The sequence below is a fragment of the Neolamprologus brichardi genome, chromosome 11 (assembly GCF_056152115.1).
Source record: "Neolamprologus brichardi isolate AB-2024 chromosome 11, ASM5615211v1, whole genome shotgun sequence".
Classification (NCBI taxonomy): Eukaryota; Metazoa; Chordata; class Actinopteri; order Cichliformes; family Cichlidae; genus Neolamprologus; species Neolamprologus brichardi.
The window spans coordinates 21,793,836-21,812,272 of NC_142114.1; the positions used below are offsets into that span (position 1 = coordinate 21,793,836).

The 18,437-nt window shown below is 36.6% G+C and overlaps 1 protein-coding gene across 2 annotated transcripts; it reads right to left on the reverse strand.

Annotated features, from left to right (window-relative positions):
• Positions 1–4,747: 4,747 nt before the first annotated feature.
• LOC118454232 (uncharacterized) lies at positions 4,748–11,791 on the reverse strand. Of its 2 annotated transcripts, none has more exons than XM_087847798.1 (7): positions 11,509–11,791; positions 10,653–10,776; positions 9,101–9,276; positions 8,801–8,985; positions 7,160–7,290; positions 6,091–6,238; positions 4,748–5,722 (listed from the first exon to the last, which is right to left on the reverse strand). In XM_087847798.1, the coding sequence occupies exons 1-7, from the start codon at positions 11,555–11,557 to the stop codon at positions 4,784–4,786; spliced, it is 1,752 nt and encodes a 583-aa protein (XP_087703924.1). In that variant the 5' UTR covers positions 11,558–11,791; the 3' UTR covers positions 4,748–4,783. The 2 variants fall into 2 exon arrangements, with proteins under 2 accessions (XP_087703924.1, XP_035763997.2); XM_035908104.2 differs by having other exon boundaries at positions 4,748–5,725; positions 6,091–6,221; positions 7,152–7,290.
• Positions 11,792–18,437: the final 6,646 nt, after the last annotated feature.

Consider the following 18,437-nt stretch of genomic DNA (forward strand, 5'->3'; position numbering starts at 1 on the left):
AGCCTGGAAAAAGAATGTGTTGGCCTATAAAAATCCCTATGTAAAGCTAGGACTTACTGTTCATTACTGTTCGGAAGGAAATTGGAACAACCTCAGGTTTTTAGCGCTGTAGCCAGAGTCAAAACTCTGTTGACCCAAGCATCCCTTTAAAAAGAACTAGTAATGACTTCATGAATCTCTTTTCCAAATAAAAATTAATCCAGAACATAAAAAAATATTCATAATGATCTTACAGATGGATCATTATGTACAGCAACTTTGAATACTACAGATATTTATTAAGGCTCTCCGATTGATCTTTCTGAGTTAATTTTAGTAATTACTTTCAGCAGCTAGATTCTATTCTGACAAGACTGCGCAGCATAGCCCTACCATTAATTAACACTTTGATCTTGAATATCATCAATCTATCTCTAAACGCCATAAGTCTTTAAGGTTGTGGTAATGAAATCATTACTTAACAAGGCATTGCTTAACTTAGATTTCTTAGCTAATTCTTAGCTAATTTCAAAAGTTCTTGAAAGCTTAGTTGTAAAATATTTATAGTAGTATAGTAGTCATATTTACTCCTCTGCAGATTTGAATAATATCTATCTAGTAGATTACAGTTTGTTCATGTAAATGGGGAGAATTCCTTACACATTAACGTTAATTATGGATGCTTCCCTTAAGCTTCTCTTGCTTGGGTCCCTGTTAAATCCAGAATAAAATTAAAAATCATTTCCCTCACATACTAGGTTTTGAAATCTAATCACCCATCTAATTTTAAAGACCTCGTGGTACCATATCACCCCAGTAGAGCACTTTGCTCTCAGACTGCTGGCTTGCTTGTGATTCCCAGGACAATTAATAGTAGAGGGGGGTAGAGCGTTCAGCTTTCAGACCTCTCTTCTGAGGAACCAGCTTCCAGTTTAGCTTCAGGAGAAAGACACTCTCTTTACTTTTAAGATTAGGCTGTACCTTACATTTTTGATAAATCTTATAGTAAGCTTGATAAAGTGAGCCTGAACTCTCCCTTAATTTTGCCTGGGTCAAGACTAAGGGGGCTGCTATGATGCATTGAGCATTTCTGCGTCGCTACCTCTTTTAACTCTTTGTGTTTATACACCACACTGCATTTAATCATTAGTAGTTATTAAAATCTGTTTCTCTTCCACAGCATGTTTTTGTCCTGTCTCTCTTCCCTAAACACCAACCAATCATGGCAGATAGCCGCCCCTGCTTGATGCTGTTTCTGCTGGAGTTTTCTTCCTGTTAAAACACTACACTGTCGCGAAGTGCTTGCACATAGAGGGTCATCTGATTGTTGGGGTTTTCTTTGTATTATTGTAGTGTCTTTATCTTACAATATAAATCACTTTGAGGGACTATTATTGTGATTGGTGCTATATAAATAAAACTGAATAAAATTGAATTGCTTTTTCAGCTCCAGCACTCCACTAATGTTAAACAATATCCACTTTTCCCTTTATGTATCAGACCTATTCTCTCTTCAAGAACTGATGAACCCATTCATTTATATGTAAAGGGCAGAACAGGAGCCCCATGTTCATTCAGACGCTTGTATTTGGACGAAGAGAGTTGCAGAACACCCGAGGGCTGTGAACTCTATTCCACAAAATACTTTGTCTACTTGTTTGCACAGAACAGCGAAGCAAAATTTAACCTTAGCTATCACCACCATCCATTAATGCAGGAGTTATATTGTTCCTTTAAAAATACAGTAAAACACAGTACTAGTTTTATAAAAGATACAAGATAAACGAAAAAGCCCTCATGGGGAAGCTGTCTGGACAACCTGGCATTATCTTTGACTTTTAAAACCAATAATCTGCTGCACAATTTGTCACATTAGACAGTATCACTTCTTTGTTTCCATGTAGCTGTCTACGTGCTTTACTTATGTGTTACTTCTTTCCAGGAGCTTTGGATTTCAAGTAATTTCTACCAGGCAGCATGGTCATAAATCTAAGCTTCTGACATGTTCATAATGTAAGTTCGTGTCGATATCGTGTCTCAGGATGTATTGATTTAATTGTGTGGTTATTTTTCATACTGTGTGCGCGTGTGTGTGTGTGTGTGTGTGTGTGTGTTTGTAAAAAATTTTGTCACTGTCCTACAAAGTGCACTCTGCAAATTGTGTTTCCATGATATATGAAGCTGCTCCTTTTGTCATATTGAGGGCATTGTTTTTTTGTTACTGATGCAACTTCGAAATTAGATTTGCCACTCCTAATTTGGCTTTGAAACCTGTATATTACATTGAATGATCTATCATATCTTGACATTACCTGCAAAATATAATTAATTTTATTGAGTTTATTTTGTCCAGTTAAGCTGCACTCCCCCCCCCCCCCCCCCCCCGCTGCTCCCCCCCTCCAAAAAAGGAAAAAGTCATAATACAGCGGCGTGTAGTAGTTACAATGAATCTGTTATTCTGATTAGATATTTAAGACTTGTTTTGAGTGAAGCATGGCATATCACTTACGTTTTCTTTGTTTCCTGTTTATAGGTCAGCCTTTCATTGGAAAATATCTTATTAGCATATCTGGTAACAGTTGTATAACTAAGCTAACAATGGGCATTAAATCTGAGATGCGCACAAAAGCTTATACTGTATCATGTCTTGAAGTTAGCTACACTTTTCCCCTTTTCAGTTTGAACAGTGAATGGAAGGATCATTTTCTCTCCTAGCTACTCAGAAAAAACCCCAAACAAAACAATGAACTCTCATTTTAGGCTACAGATACAGTTGCCAACAATGCTGTCTATTTTTTGTATATAAATTCAAATCACAATCAATTGGGTCAGCCTTTCTTAGATTCTTTAGGCTATGATTTAAACTACCTCCTCTCAGCGTGGCTTCTAACCATTTAACCATTTAATGAAATTTCTATTCTCAGTGTGCAGTCTGTTGCTAAATCAGTGCCACTTGTGATTTTCAACATGGAGCTGTTTTTTTTAAACGGTTAAGCACGAGACTTTTACAGCATGTTCACCCAGGCAGAAGTAGAAAAACAAAGCTACTTTATCGTCATTAGTTGACTGAAAACATGCACTTAGCAACAGGCGGTTGAGTTGAACTTTGGATTCTTTGCACCGTCCACATCACCTCTTTATTACCTGACGAGGTCAGTGTGTACGGCACGTTGCAAGAACTTTCAGTATGTTACAAAACAGATGCAAATTTATTTTGTTGGTATGGTTTTCTCAAATAAGCACTGTCTAACCAGAGTTTTGGTTAGTGAATGCCAATTAATCAAAACATTTCTTAGAAGTCGGAATTCAGAATATGTTCAGAGTTTTCCTAATCAAGCTTGCATACAGTACTGTGTCTCTGCTACACTCACACTGCAACAGTTATAAGGAAGTTCTCCAGTATATAGACATTTTAATCATTTCCAGTAATAACTCAAAACTGAAAATGACACTTTCACAAATCTTACTGTAGAATATGTTACTCAATGGTTGTTATTAAACTCTTATCTCTTAATGCTACTCAGACTTGCAAAGATGAACTTCCAACATAAACAGTAAGTGGAAATTTACAAAGTGGAAATAAAGAACACAGACAGGTTAAATATCATCTGTTATAAAACAGATGTCTAAAATGTGCTGTACAAAGTTCACATGTGACTCACATCACATGGTTTCAACACACCTGACATTATTACTTTATAGGTGTATTTAAAAGTCTGCACTGACGCTATTAAAAGCCTCAGTGTTATCTACATGGCGTGGGTGGAAACCAACACCACCTTCTAATATATGTGATACCGTCTGTTTCCTTCTGCTGGAAGAACAGCAAACATTGAGTTCGTAAACATTGCGATGAAAAAAAACATTTCTTTTTATATACATACATGTAGCCATTTCATGAATTGTACATCTGTTAACACTGAAACATGCTAATGAGAAAAGAAATTGAATATATTGTTGCCCTGCAGACATTCAGTCATTTTACTCCCATTTTAAACACCTCAATATGTGACAATAAGTGTCGGGCTCAGTCTGCTGCTGTGTTCAGCCACTATGCAATCGCATTTGTTTTTCCATCTAATCTTTAAGGCTGATCGCTCACATTGTAATTTAAAAATGACCAGACTGGATTTGTGTATTTAGGGTTTGTAATAAGTTGCAACATGTTGTCAAAGTGATAACACACAAACACGCATGCTTGTGATGTGTCATTAGAGTTTTGGGAGTTATTAATAGTGTGCAACTTTTTCTTTTTGTTGCCCATTACATAAAATGTGAGATATGCTATGAATTCCCTAAGAAATGAGATGTTTGTTGACACCTATTCACTTCACTTTAGACATTACACAATGACATATTCAGAACAGATGTTATCAGTTTGGAAGGAGGTAAACTTTGGCTGTTTAACCTCATATAAAACGCAAATTATGTTTGTTTTTTTGTTTTATTTTTAAGTGGGTTTTTTGGCTAAAAAGTGACAGTGACGAAGAATTTGCAGAGTTTATAAACAGCAAATGCACCCAGGCTTTTAAATGTAAACCCAGTTAGTTTCTCCCAATATTTTGCAATTGTCAGATAATAAATAAAAATATACAAAAATATACAATACAAACAGGAAAAGTGTACTTAATTCAGAGGCAGTTCTTCATCTTGAACAACACAGTGTGTTGCTAACCCATCCATCTACTAGAGTTCTGCCTCCAAAGCACTGTCAGTCCTCCCGTCAAAAAAACAGAGAAATGTTCTCTATAGTTATTCAAGGATCGCGATGGGTGGGTGGGGGTTAGGGGTCAATCAAAGTCTATTATTCTTGAATTCTTATTGTCCAACTTCCCAGGAAATTTGGTCTTGATTTCTCTACTTCTCCCTGGTCTTCAACTTCCTCATTGTCATTGTCTTCCATTTTGGAGCCATTGCAGGTCCACATGTAGTTTGTCCTTCTGCAGCTGTCTATAATAGATCCGCTACATAATTCAGGCATCCAGTTTTGCTTGTATCCTGATTCAAATGAGACATCACTCAATGGTGTAGTCTCACATTCCTTGTCAGAATCTGGAATAAGTGGTTGAGATGGAGAAAAATGGGTGTTGCAGTATGAGTGGGTCGGTGTCGTTATAGAGCTATCATCACATCCAGAATCGGACCACTCTGAGCTATTTAGGCTGAGCAAGGAAGCTAACGATGACTGATCCATAGAGGGTATGAGGTCTGATAGGAGAGGTTTTCTCTCTTTGTTTGACAGGCATGTTGCATCACTATTGCTGCTTTGTGACTGAAAATTGAGGAAAGGCAACATGAGTTGTCCATTGATATCCCGCACTGTGTGCAGCAGCAGCTTCCCATCTGGGTTGGTGTCACAAGAATCAGCATCAGGTAATGGTCTTACATCGCGTGCGATCACATGGTGCATGACTTCACGTTCAGTGACAGCCTGCTGAATGTCATCATTCTCTTTAGGTAGAACAGCCACAGAACTGTAGATGTCAGAGGACTGGGCACTTGTGTCCTCAGAATTTGGAGTTCTGCATGTTCTTGTGTCCACAGAGGAGCCAGTGTGGTCTTGCCAGGGAGGGAAAGGGATGTCCTGGGGGGAATAGTCTCCATTCCTAACTGAAGGCCCATTTTTATTCATCTGGATTTTGGCATAAACTATTTCATCCATGTGAGGGCATACCTCGACTTGAGAAATTACGAGATTTTTATCTGGATCCTGCAGTATCTTTGGGGTTTCAGAAGTGGTTGCCTCCTGTTTCCAAAACAATGAAGCGATATGGATCAGTCAAACACACACAATTCATAAAAGTATTTTTAGGTCTACCAAGCTGTTTAGAAATCTGTAGTTAATGCCACATTGATACAAAAAGCAAAGAGAGCATACACAGACTACAAAAAACACCAGTTACAAAACCACCGTGACTCACTGCACATGTTCCTTTGACTTTACTAAAACAACACCCACAGTGTTTCATTGTTTGTATCTTAAGTTGATGCGACACTTTATCAAACTGAACCTGTGTTGAGTTAGTGATGTGCAATTGATATTGATTTTCCGGTAAGACAACATTTCCTTGTGTGACAGTAAGGAAGGACACAAAGAAACAATGGCCTTACCAGTGCTTGTGTCATGCTCGTTGACTTTCCACCTTTCACATATTTGCACGTACACACAGCTGATACTATGACTAAGGCAACCACACCAGCCGCAATCAAGAGAAGCCATCGCAGAAGCATCCACGGATTTTCTGAAATAGAGGAAAGGTTGTTTGATAGACATGTTACAGGAAAATGCTTGAGCACTTAAAAGCCGGGAGCTATAAAACTTCCCAGGGTGACATGCATGCTTAGGAATGTTCTCAGGGAGTATCCTGACTACACCTGTCACACAGCAGATGAATACACACATTCCTGAATTTAGGTATGTAGAAGTATTTTCGAGATGTACTTGAATGATAGCTAACTGTAACTAACAGAAATTGATTTCCTGTGGAAACTCCTGTGCACTTGTGGCTTTTACTGTTATATATGGCACTAAGGAATGTACACTGGCAAGCACAGGTGAGAACATTGTCTTTGCAAGTCCAATGTGTAATCTTATCTCTTGCCTAATCGAGTTCACAATAATAGGGGGAGATTGTTTTTTCGATTTAAAAAGATTACATTTTTAGTACAGATTTACAGAAGGAACAGCGTGTTTATTGTGTAGCCTCATTTTCTGCTTCATTGCAGTGTCAGTGAGTGCCTCATCTGTGTGGTGCAGATGCAAAGGCTTTAAGAAGCGCTGATTTATAACAAACTGTCTTGATTTATTATCAAACACTGCAGTCACTCGAAGAAATTTGTGCAGTCTGATTAAAGTCAAATGTAAAAAAAAAAGCAGCATTTTCAAGTATCTAAATTTTTGCATTTTCTCTACAGCAGGTGGGCCCTTGAAAGCTTCCTATGGGGTTGTCAAGCAGCACACAATTTTCTCAAGTGAAACCTGATTTTTGTAAATATCATCAGGGTACAGGAGTTTTAAATAAGGTACACAAGTATTAACATTCAAAACTGATATCAAGTTTTGTTGTTCAAAAACAGCCCATCATAGTTTGAATACCAACAAACAAACAACCAACATATTCATGTTTGAATAAAATGATGTTTTTATATGCTGTTGCCATTATTGTGCTAACCTGGCAGTGTTACACAGAAGGAGGCACTCTCACTGCTCGGGCGACCCCAGGCAGAAGATGGTTTGTAGATAACCGTGCCGCAGTATTTAGACTTCTTCTTTAAGCCGATGTTGAACTGGCCAGTGTGGCTCTCAACGTGCTAGAGGAAAAATACGTTCATATTAATGATAGTTGTGTAGTCACAGGTTGGAGCAATCAAACACATTTTGCTGTGTTCTGTTATAATGTACAGGAGAACTAAACATGAACTAATGGTAAATGCTTTTTTAAAATAATTTAGAATATGTTTCTCAGCTTGTTACGAAGTTTAAAATACATGTCAGGGGCCCACTTACAATATAGAGATCAGATTTTATCCAGATCAAGCTTCAGTTCAGTTTAAAATTCAGTTATTCAAAGCCAGTGTGGATTGGTTGTCATAGCAAGATAACCAAAGCCACGAAGTCAAACACAATTCGAAAGCAGGTTTATTTAATGTAAACATATTGGAACAATAATGGATGTCATGGCATCACCCAACCGTGACTGTCTTGACATTAGCAAAGGCGTTCACGCGGAAGAGAGCACTGCATAATTTGTCTCGATCCTTTTGTCTTGATCCATAGTAGAAAAATAACACTTAGGCAAGGAGAGAATAATTCAGTTATGTCATTTTCTAGCAGTCCATATTTGGAAAAAAGATGGGATTTCCTGCCACTGCAGGTAATCAGTTACAGAAGAAAATGGAATCAGCACTCCTTATTCACAACCCTTTAAAATGGCCTTTTAATGTAGCTCTTAGTTTTTTCCCCTGATCCTTTGCTTTGGACTCTAATCTGATTTTTCCTATTTTGTGTTTGCATTGTCTCCTTGTTTGAAAATACTTAAAACTCAACCCTATTTTTATGCATTTGTACACTTCAGGCTAAAAAAAAAGTTTCTAGTCAACAACATTAATTTCTCTATGCTCTTTAGTAGTAAAATAACATACAACAACACCCCCCCCCCCATCCCAAATAATCAGAGCCCACTTGACAAAAGGATACAGAAGATAAAAATACAGATATGCGGTTAAGCTCAATACTCATGTTGTATTTTTTCACCCTTTCATTCACATGAAACATAAATATATCTCCCTAACGTCTGCTAGTGTTTGTTGGTGCGTACTTATGAGTCATTAGTCCTTAGCAAAATATGGCAGTGCAGTGAAACATTATAATATGTCATTGATCACTCATTTACACTATGCTTAACTTTCCTCTGATCAGTAAGTTGTTGTGTTTGTAGCTTTCCAAAAACGTGTTACCAACAAGGAAGTTGAAGATGTGTCCTCTGGTGGTCATACTATTAAAAACATCCATAATGCACTTGAAGGCTGTTAATTTACTCTTATCAGGTGTTATAAATGCTATAAATACTATCAGTGAATGGCTAATATTAGCCAATATATATTGGTTGGGCTCAAATAATAAGAATTACCAGACTTTTTTTAATGTGTGTAGACTGGTTCACTGTTCTTACTGATACATACAGTTGTTGTCATCAGCAAATAGTAGTAGATTAAATGTCTATATTTTTTAAATTTATTGTAATTTTGGTTTCACTTGTGCCGTATTTTACACAATACATAGATATGCACAGCATGTTTTATATTGTAAATTCCCACTCACCGCTGTAGCCCAATCTGGGTAGTATAAATTCAAGGTATAGATAAATTTAGTCTCGAATGGCACTTTTCTGCCGTTAATGATGATGTCTGCAATGGAGACTCCATTTGGTCCCACAGGCAAGGTGGCATTAACAAACAGAGATGACTCTGTTGTGGATGTAGACAAGATGGGTGGACCCAAAATAGCTATGGAGAAAAGATGAAGATGGGGGGAAAAAAAGATGAATGGATGAATATTGCGATATAATAGTTCTTACTATAAGATGCAAGGAAATGTATGATTGAGTGTGGGTATTCTTACTGTGTTCTGAAGGTTTAAACCTTGTCTCAGTGGAACCGTGAGCTCTGCCATTAACCAAAACCTTAGCGTGGTAAGAAACATCATAAACAAAGGGCGTTTCTGCCGTCAGGTCACAGTACAGGACGGTGATATTCTGACACTCGTCTTTTATCTTGTATGACTGATCGCTATCATCACTGTAAAGAGAGTAGTACAATATAATCAGATTTTGATAGCAAAGTATATTAATGATTCATTATAATATTATAAAAAGTTGTGAAAACCAGCATTCAAGCACTGAAAATATTATGCGCCTCAAATGGCTGCACTGAATTCACAGAATTCTCCATAATCATTTTACCACACAAGTTTTTTTTTTATTTGAGAGAGACAAATGAGCATTTTGTGTTAATAAGAAACCATTATCCTGCAGGCACGCTAGTCTTTCTTTGCAGCTAAAATGAAGCTGAAAATCACTCCAGAAATTCCAAGTGACAGTAGCTGGGAGAAAAGTCAATTGGATAGGAGGAGCACTTGACATTTGTCTAAGAAACTACATCATGATTAATTGGACAAGATGACATTTCCACTTCGTGGAGGCCGTTTGTAGAGACTGATTGAAAAGAGTAAAAAAAAAAATCAGCTTGGAAGCGTCATATGAGTATTGCAGCTCTCTTTAGTGACGAAAGCAGCATAGAAACAAACACGTAGGCTGCTAATCACTTGTAACAGGCCTTATTTTTTGGAGATATTTAGACGTTCTTTAGACGTTTTCTAAGCCACACAACAGCATGATAAACTTGACTAACTGTGGGATTTTTGAGGCAAGTTGTGAGTCACTGTGTTTTTATAAACACAGTGACTCACAACTTGGGGAGGAGAGAAAGGGGGAAAAGAGGTGGTGAGGGAAAGCAACAGAGGGGCCTCTTCTCTTTGCAAAATAGATTTCTAGATCCTGAAGGATAAGAATGGCAATTTTCTATATTTTTGTATGAAGAGATCCAATCTCAAATCTCCAAAAACCGTCATCAAAAATGTATGAATCTTTAGAAAAGGCAAAAAAAAGTCCTGAAATCAGCTTAGATTTTATCAGGATTAATTGAATATTTGTTTTTGTCTCTGCAGTTGCCTGTATGTGAGGTCAGAAACAGAACAGCATTTTTCCGCTGCAGTGGGGTCGTTCATGGAAGGCCCATTAACAGTGTGCGTCTGTGGCAATTTTAGTCTTTTTTAAATGTCTTTAGTAATCATACAGAAATGATAAAACAGACATTAAGATTATTTTACACAAGTCATGTGAGCAGAGGACATTTGTAAAAATAAGCAAGGTTTTGTTCAGCATGCTATACCTGCCATTGCAACACTACATCTATATACAACCCTAAATCATGTGGCGCCCAGCCCTGTGTTCTTAATTTGTTGTCAAGTTGCATTATAAATTTTCCACGACAGTTTGTAATGAGACACCAGCAACACTTGGCAAAAAAGTGTGTTTGCATTAGCCCCTTATATCAGAGCAACAGTGCAGGGAAAGTACAGCTGTCACATCAATCATCAATCATCCTGGACTTACTTCTTGTACTTGACACTATAGAGTAACCTTTGCCCTGGAAAATCGCTCTTTGCAGGATCCCACTGGAGTATGTTACTGAAATTCCTGGAGTTAAATTGCACTGTGACATTGCCAGTTGAGGATTCTGTAAAAACGAAGGGAAAAGTCAGTCAGTCTTTTGCTACAAATAATAATCCTTTGTTTGAATAAGTGATTTCTTTCGATAGTATTTTTTAAAACCAATAAATTCAAAATGAGTCATTTCTGTTGCTTTTTCTTAATACAGTCGGTCTAAAAGCATTCGTGCCCTCAGCTAGTACAGCTGCCTGAATTTTGAACTAAAGAGGATAGCAGTTACCCAGTATAACTGAACTGAGCACACACTGGATTGGGACTGCGGGGAGATCATTTAAGATGGGCTTTGTTTCAACAGGTGGCTGAAACTCAAGAAGCTCTTGGTTCTTTTTCCAGTCATATCTTTGATACATGGATATAAAACTCGGCCATTTCCCAGGCTGTGACTCAGGATGGGAAACCATGTCCTTTACAAGCTGCATTTTGGAATCTGAATATTTTCCAAGCTAGTTTTATGATGTCAAACCATTTAGTGGTTCAACAGCGCAGATTGTATTATTATATTTCAATTTTAAAGTGCATGAAGTTTATTGAAAGCTTGAAATTTGGACACAGTAAATTCAGAATTCGCTTTTTTTTTTAAATTAGCAGTTCAATGTCAACTATTTTTTTCTTGTGGTGATTTACAATGGCCAAGGAGTTCTTGGTCACCGAAACTCTTTCATTTCAAATAAGAGGGAATAATGAATGAATGACACCTGTAAATAAGAGAAAAAGATCCAAATGAACTTGCTGTACTCACCAAAGCAGAAAAAGAGAAGCATCATAATGTTCATGAACCACATCTTCATCACTTATATGGGCTCCAAAAATTCCAGGCAGTTCTGCTGTCTTTTAAGTAAAACCAAAAAAAGACAAACAAAAAGGGGGAAAAGAAACACACAAACACACCTGCATAAAAAAAGCTACCTGATGTCAGAAATCTTCCCAAACAAAACCTGAGTGAATGTGAAAAACGCTGTTAAGTCTTGGAGCTGAATAAGGTTTCAAAGCATTTCCCTGCCTCTGCTTCTCAACCATCTCTGATGCGATCTAGGAAAGGAGTGGCTTTACTCAGGTGTGCAGGTGTACTGGACTTTGACTTGCCATAACTTTGTTCCTGTTTTTCTTCTTACTATATGTCCCGCCCATTTTCTGTTTCCAGAATTACAACTTCCTTCTTTCTTCCCTCCCTCCTCACCTTGAGTCAGTCACTCTCTCTCTCTCTGGACTTGTCTTTCAGGTTTTCATGGTTTACTGGAAACGATCGAGATTTGAAACTGGAAAAAACAGAAAGTGAAAGAAAAAAAACTTTGCGTATATATGGGTCACAGACCACTGTTATATATGCTGAAACAGCCCAGTGTTGACACTTATAACACACAGTTCAGGCAATAAATACATAGATGTGTAAGTTATGTCACAGTTTCTGTAAGTGTAGTACTATCTGATTCAGAAAGCTGTGGGATATGTGCTGTGGAATTCTACCTGTTTTGGAGTTTACAATGAAAAGATTAAGGAACAATGCCCAGTGGTTACAAGATACTGGCTCATTCATACAGATCATCTGCCAGTAGGCTTGGCTGGTAGTAGAAACTCATTTTTCTTTTGTTCTTTGCATGATTCACAGTTCCATATAAACCTTACTTATAGGCGTTGGACCCTCTTAGTTAATTCGATGTGATTTTAAGGACTCTACCTTTGAGGCAGGCTTTGCTTGCTTTAAACCAGCTTTCTTGTGATTGGCTGCTCCTTCCATACAGAAGTCTGCCCTCGCAGACATACATCACATACATATATACACGCTTATACCCTATCCATCCATCCATCCAAAAATCTTTTTAATTAGATATTAGCTTTATATAGATTGGTTATAGGTATTATTTTTCATTTGTTTTTATTTGAAACATTGCATAAGATTATCTGAAATGATTGCGCACGAAAGTCAATGGCTCAAACACAGAAAAGAAAATGGAACGGGTGACTGATCACGTGAACAAATGAATACAACCCAAGTTCGTTGACACAGCTATCGCTTTCAAACAGTGGCCTAGTAGATGATTGATTTTTTGCTCACTTAAATTAATGTGTAATCTCTTGGCGACAAGCAGCATACTAAACAATTAGGCACTTTATGACAATATATAATGAGGCAATTAAAATTTTGGACCAAAAAGCTATAGGGGAACAGCTTAAGAAATTAAACATGTTAAAGTTTGATCATTTTTTATCACATTCACTAATCCAAAGTTAACATATAAATATTTACATAATCAGGCTACCCTGGTACTCAGTGACCTTGTGGTTCCTGAGTTTAGAAACACTCAGAGCACTTACTGAAAATTATGAGATGTGTGTATTTTTTATATATAAATTGCTTATGTTATTGATTTTAAAGTCAGCTTAGGTTCTTAACGTTGTGTTGTTGTGATGTTCATGCGACATATTTGTCCCCATTCATTATCTTTTTTTAAATACGTAGGCAGACATCCCAAAGCTGGGAGTGCCTGTGGATAAACGTGTTAGGCATCAGTAGCTCTCACAGTTGAAACAGACGCCCTGTTTGAAGGGAAATGTAGTTTTACGTGTTGATGCAGTCATGCTTAAGTGAACTTTGGACTTGTAAGTCTTCAAAAACATATTTATTTATATAAATATTAGATACTCATAATTATTTTTATCTGACAGACACACTTCTGGCTCACAGGATACTTACTGTTAAGGTTGTTAAAAGTACAGCTAATCTTTAATTCAGAAACACTGCAGGTCTCACGGGGAAGCAAAGTGATCACATTAAAATATTGTATGCCACTCTAAGCTTTAGAGTCATAAGTTTCATCGTTAATTGCTCGCTTATGTGGCAAAGGGCAAATCATAATCAAATTTAAGAAAACAACAAGCTGACAAAGACTGACTTTGAGAGTTGGGAGTCTGAGCTTTGAGTTATGACCATAAGTCACAATTTAAAATGCTCCCACGATTTGAAAAGCAAAACTTATTTCTACTTGGCCTCTAACCCTCATTCTTTCCCTGTTTTAATGTGATTAGATTTTGTGATGACGGCCTGGTTTTCTGATAAATTATGCATGCTCTTATAATCTGTGGGCTTGTTCAATTAAAACTAAGAAGTAAATGTCATGGTTTTGCTTTGCCTTCCCACCTTTTTTTGGAAAAAATTAATACATTAAAGCATTGAAACCTGCTCTTAGGAGAAAGTATATACATGAGGTGTATATGAGAATGATTTTGAAATCCAAAATGCTTTTTTCTACTACATATTGACATATAGGTGATGGAATCATAAACACAGAACCAATATCTGTAGGTCAGGCTGAAGTGTTTTATGGTGATTTGATATTTGCCCCTGAAACTAATATAGACTATTTTGCTAGACTTCTTTACTTTGACAATAAGGTTTAAAGAAAAATACTAAAAGCGAGCAGTTTGCTGCTGAAATACAAGCCTGAGGTTCCCCCTCAACAGAAAAGTCTTAAGTCTTACGTAAACATCTTATAAAGATGGCTTTTAAAAAAATCCTTTACAGAATGAAACAAAGCATATCAGAAGTTAACACAGATCGCATGCAGTCTAATAACCTCTCTTACTAATTTAGGTTTCTTTCTTTCTAATAACTGTATGTACACAATCTGCTTATCATTGCGTTGTTTTCAGTGGGTTATGGTCTATGACACCTTATTGTTGACAACAACATTTTGGCTTTAGTGCTTCAATGCTTTCCATGACAAGCATTGAAGAAGGTGTAATACACAATATACTAGCCTTGAAGTGGCTAAACAACAAAAACAGACTCTACTGGCCTGTCAAAGTTGATGTATGACTCTGCTTTCTGCATCTAGACACTATGACACTAGACCCTAAAGAGTAAGTAAAGGCAAAAAAAAGAAAAAAAAACACTACTTTACAAATATAAACTACTTTGAACAAACAAAACCACAATATAAAAGAAATCTGTGCTTGTACAGAGTTTTCAATGACTTTTTATTATAAAAAAACGTTTTGTTTTTTTTGTTTTTGTTTTTTTTGGAGAACATTTTGTTTGCGAAAGAATCTTTGCTTTTCCTATTGTGGTCAAATTTAATTAATCAAATTAAATTAAAACAGGAGAAACAAAAGCTGTGATTTTCTTAGACACAACCTGTGGAAGAGATGTGATGCACTTCTGTAGCCTCTTGCACTTCAAGAACATCATCAATGAACCATCCTGTGCACTGTCACAGCAAATCAGATGCATCTCGTGTGTCTTATCTCACCAGCCTGTTTGAGCCAGATCTTTGATCTGGTTCAATAAACGTGGGTTGAAAAGAACAGGTCCTGGTTCTGGATCAGGTCTCACGTTGAAGAGAAGCCATGTGATTATTATTCAGTGCTATAGAAAGATTACAGAAGCAAAGGTAATCATTACAAATAAGGGTTTATTTAAGAACAGAATTTCTTAAAAATGACTAATATGTTTCATTCGTTTTCTTTGTTGTTGATGATCATGATCTATCTTTAATTTTCACTGAAAGTGAAAAAGCAGATTAAAAACCAGTGGAGTAAAAAATATATATTGAGTTCAGGATCAGAAGCATCTTTGATCAGTCAGCAGTGTCATTCATTATTTGACAAAACTGAATACACAGAGATTTTTTTTTTCCCGCTTTCTACAACAATGCAGATGTAAGGAAGCATTGCTTGTGCAAAAAAAGCCTGATTATCCCAAAAAAGCATACTGTAACGAAATATAAGTAAGGGGAAGACAGCCCTATTCATACTCACACATTAACACAGTCACAGGGAATGAAGGAAAATTAAAACACGGTGGAAAGAATAGGAACTGGAAATGGGACAGAACAGGAAATGAATAAACTAATATAAACGGTAACTGGATTTAAGAACTGAAAATTGCAAATCACAGGAAAATGACAGCCTTCCCCTGATTTGCAGCTCCACCCTGTATTCTATAGTAAAAATAGCTAATTATATATCAGAATCAGAATACTTTATTGATCCCCAGGGGAAATTATTTTGGTTACAGTGCTCCAGTACAAACAGTAACACAGACAGACAATACACTAAGTAAGGAATGGCACAATATGTACATGTATGTATGTCTCAATAAGTGATATGTGTGTGTGTGTGTGTGTGTATGTATATATGTCACTTATTGATAAATAGCTGGATAAGAAAGAAGAGCATGTGCAAAAAATATAGTAGGTTTTCTTTATAGTTTTAGAAAATGCTTGTTTTGTCTATAGTAAAATTTCTTAGTTCTATTATTATTATTATTATTATTATCATTATTATTATTATTATTATTATTATTATATCCTAGTAAGTTTGAATACTACCAATATTTCTGGCCACAGTAAATGTAGCATGAAAGTTACGTGGCACATTGCTGCCCATCCACCTCCTTTATTTATCCAGGAAGTGTCTTGAGTTACACTGTTTTATGAGAGACTTGGCCAAAGTGGCAACTTAAGATGGGTGTTGCATAGTTACACAAAAAGACATTGTGCATTTTCCTCTAAAACTGCACACAATACTGAAAACAGGGCCCGAGAGACATGACGGATGCAATATTCAAACACTTTTATATAATGGGTGCTACTTACTGCTTCACTAATTCTGCTAATTATATTTACCCCCTTTTTGCCACCTTCACCCTTTTATATTGTTCTCCCAACAGTCACTTTCGAAAGACCTCAAGTGAAACTGATCAGCTCAAAAAGAAACCTCACGCACTTGACAGATGAGCTGCACTTCTTCAATACTAAGTATTATACTTATAAGTATTTATCTTATAATAATAAGAAAATATGTGTCTCACGCAATGTTTAAGCGAATGAAAGTAACCTTATCCAGCACAAATTGGGTTAAAAAAAAAATACATTCTTTGACTTCTGCATTAATGCCATTTTAAATATATATAAAGCTCCTTTAGGCTCATCAAGAACATAGACAGAAGCTGAACAATTTAATTAACCACAACAAGGAGGAGAGGAGGTTATTATAATGAGGCTTGAATGTATACTCTCTGAAAAACTGTAGCAGAAAATAGATTCTTCTAAACAACAAACTCGCTAATGGGCAAATAATGGTTTTGTGATGTGTGCCCTTTTCGTAAATTAATGAGAATTTTTTTTGTTGTTTTAAATGTAAAACTCATCTACCATGTGTCTTGAGGCGAAGACCCTTGGCTTGATTGGTAATGTGATTTGCATGGTGCATGCCTGGCCTATTGCCATGACATTATCCAAACCCATCAATTAACACTAGATCATTATAACTTTAGCAGGAGGTGGAGGTGTTTGAGTGCAGCGAGTCAAAAGGGGAAAACAGCTGGAACAACATTAATACTTAGATTAGATGGGAATTTATTGGTGAAATGCATGTAGGCCATGGCTGCTTTATATTGAAAGCACACAATGCATTCTGCCCTTCACAGAGTCTTATTCCAACACGGGATTGTTGATGTGGACCGGATTTCTTGATGCAGATATTTTGTTGCTTGAATAATGCATTACAACCACAGATCATCAGCTGTCAGAAGAGTGAGGTTGTATCCTTAAAGAGATGAGTCTTTTTAAAGTGCCCATGTTATGCTCATTTGCAGATTCATATGCTTTTCCAAGAGGTTTGCTTTGTTTTGCTCCCACTGTTTTAAGATATGTAGATTCGTCTCTTAAACTAGTAAAACCACACAAAACACAATGGATGGAAAGTGAAAAAAAAAAACACAGCAGAGGTTTTTCTGGGGAAACGGTAATGAGACTGAACAGCTGAGCAGCTGCAGAAGTGACAGAAACAGGATTAAGACGTGGAAGATCTGTCAGCTTTGTGGGGGAGAGATGCAGGTATGTGTATTTTAATCGCATCATTCATAAAAGACTGAGATACTAAGATACATATTTACTATTAGTTTGCTACGGCTGTCCAATTATGTTATTCTCCCCAAAATGGCTTCCATTGTTTTTATGTGTTTTTTGTTTATTTTTTTTATTTTTTTTGAGCTTTTGCAATGTTTTATTCTACTTTCATTGTGTTTTGTACTTTCGCAGCATTTTTCCGTTTACTGGTGTTTTCTGAAGTTGTAGTGGGTTGTAGTTTTAAATAATGTTAATGTTTATATCTTACTATACCACACCAATTTTTTTCATTGTCTGTAAACTCCTCTTGGCACACAGGTACATCCTCCTTATATACTGTATATCCGATACCTTCATGTCATTGCCTTATCTAGCAGCCACCTGAGCTAAAATGACCCCATCTGTGGCACCTTATAAAACCATTTTATCGTTTTATTTCATGATAATTGAATGTAATTCATATCCACAAAACTTTGATCTATGATTAATATATTATGATGCCATCATGTTGCTTAGAAACAACCTCAGTGACTAAAATCATAGACCAAACATGAAATATTGCCATCCTAGTCCTGGTTCATTGACCCAGTAGTTTAAGTTTGGTTCTGGACTTGTTGTTTATTTCTTTGATAGAAGTTGTCTTGGTCTTTGTGTTTAGTATTCTCTTGTGCTTCTGAGTTTTTTGCAGTCCTTGGTTTTTGTCTTGTTATGTTTGTTGCCCTCTCCATCCCTCGGTCCCGTTTCTTAAACTCTGTCATGTTTGTTCCTCTTCCTGGGCCTAGTCTGGGTGTCTTGAGTCCATGTATGAGTTTAGGTTTTG

What these genes read in the sequence shown, in the direction of transcription:
- LOC118454232 (XM_087847798.1), bottom strand. Translation starts at nt 11,557, where the DNA reads ATGAAGATGTGGTTCATGAACATTATGATGCTTCTCTTTTTCTGCTTT. An exon ending in GCTTCTCTTTTTCTGCTTTG is followed by an intron (nt 10,777 to 11,508) that starts GTGAGTACAGCA and finishes TCGTTTTTACAG; the next exon opens with AATCCTCAACTGGCAATGTC. An exon ending in CGAGCATGACACAAGCACTG is followed by an intron (nt 5,723 to 6,090) that starts GTAAGGCCATTG and finishes TGGAAACAGGAG; the next exon opens with GCAACCACTTCTGAAACCCC.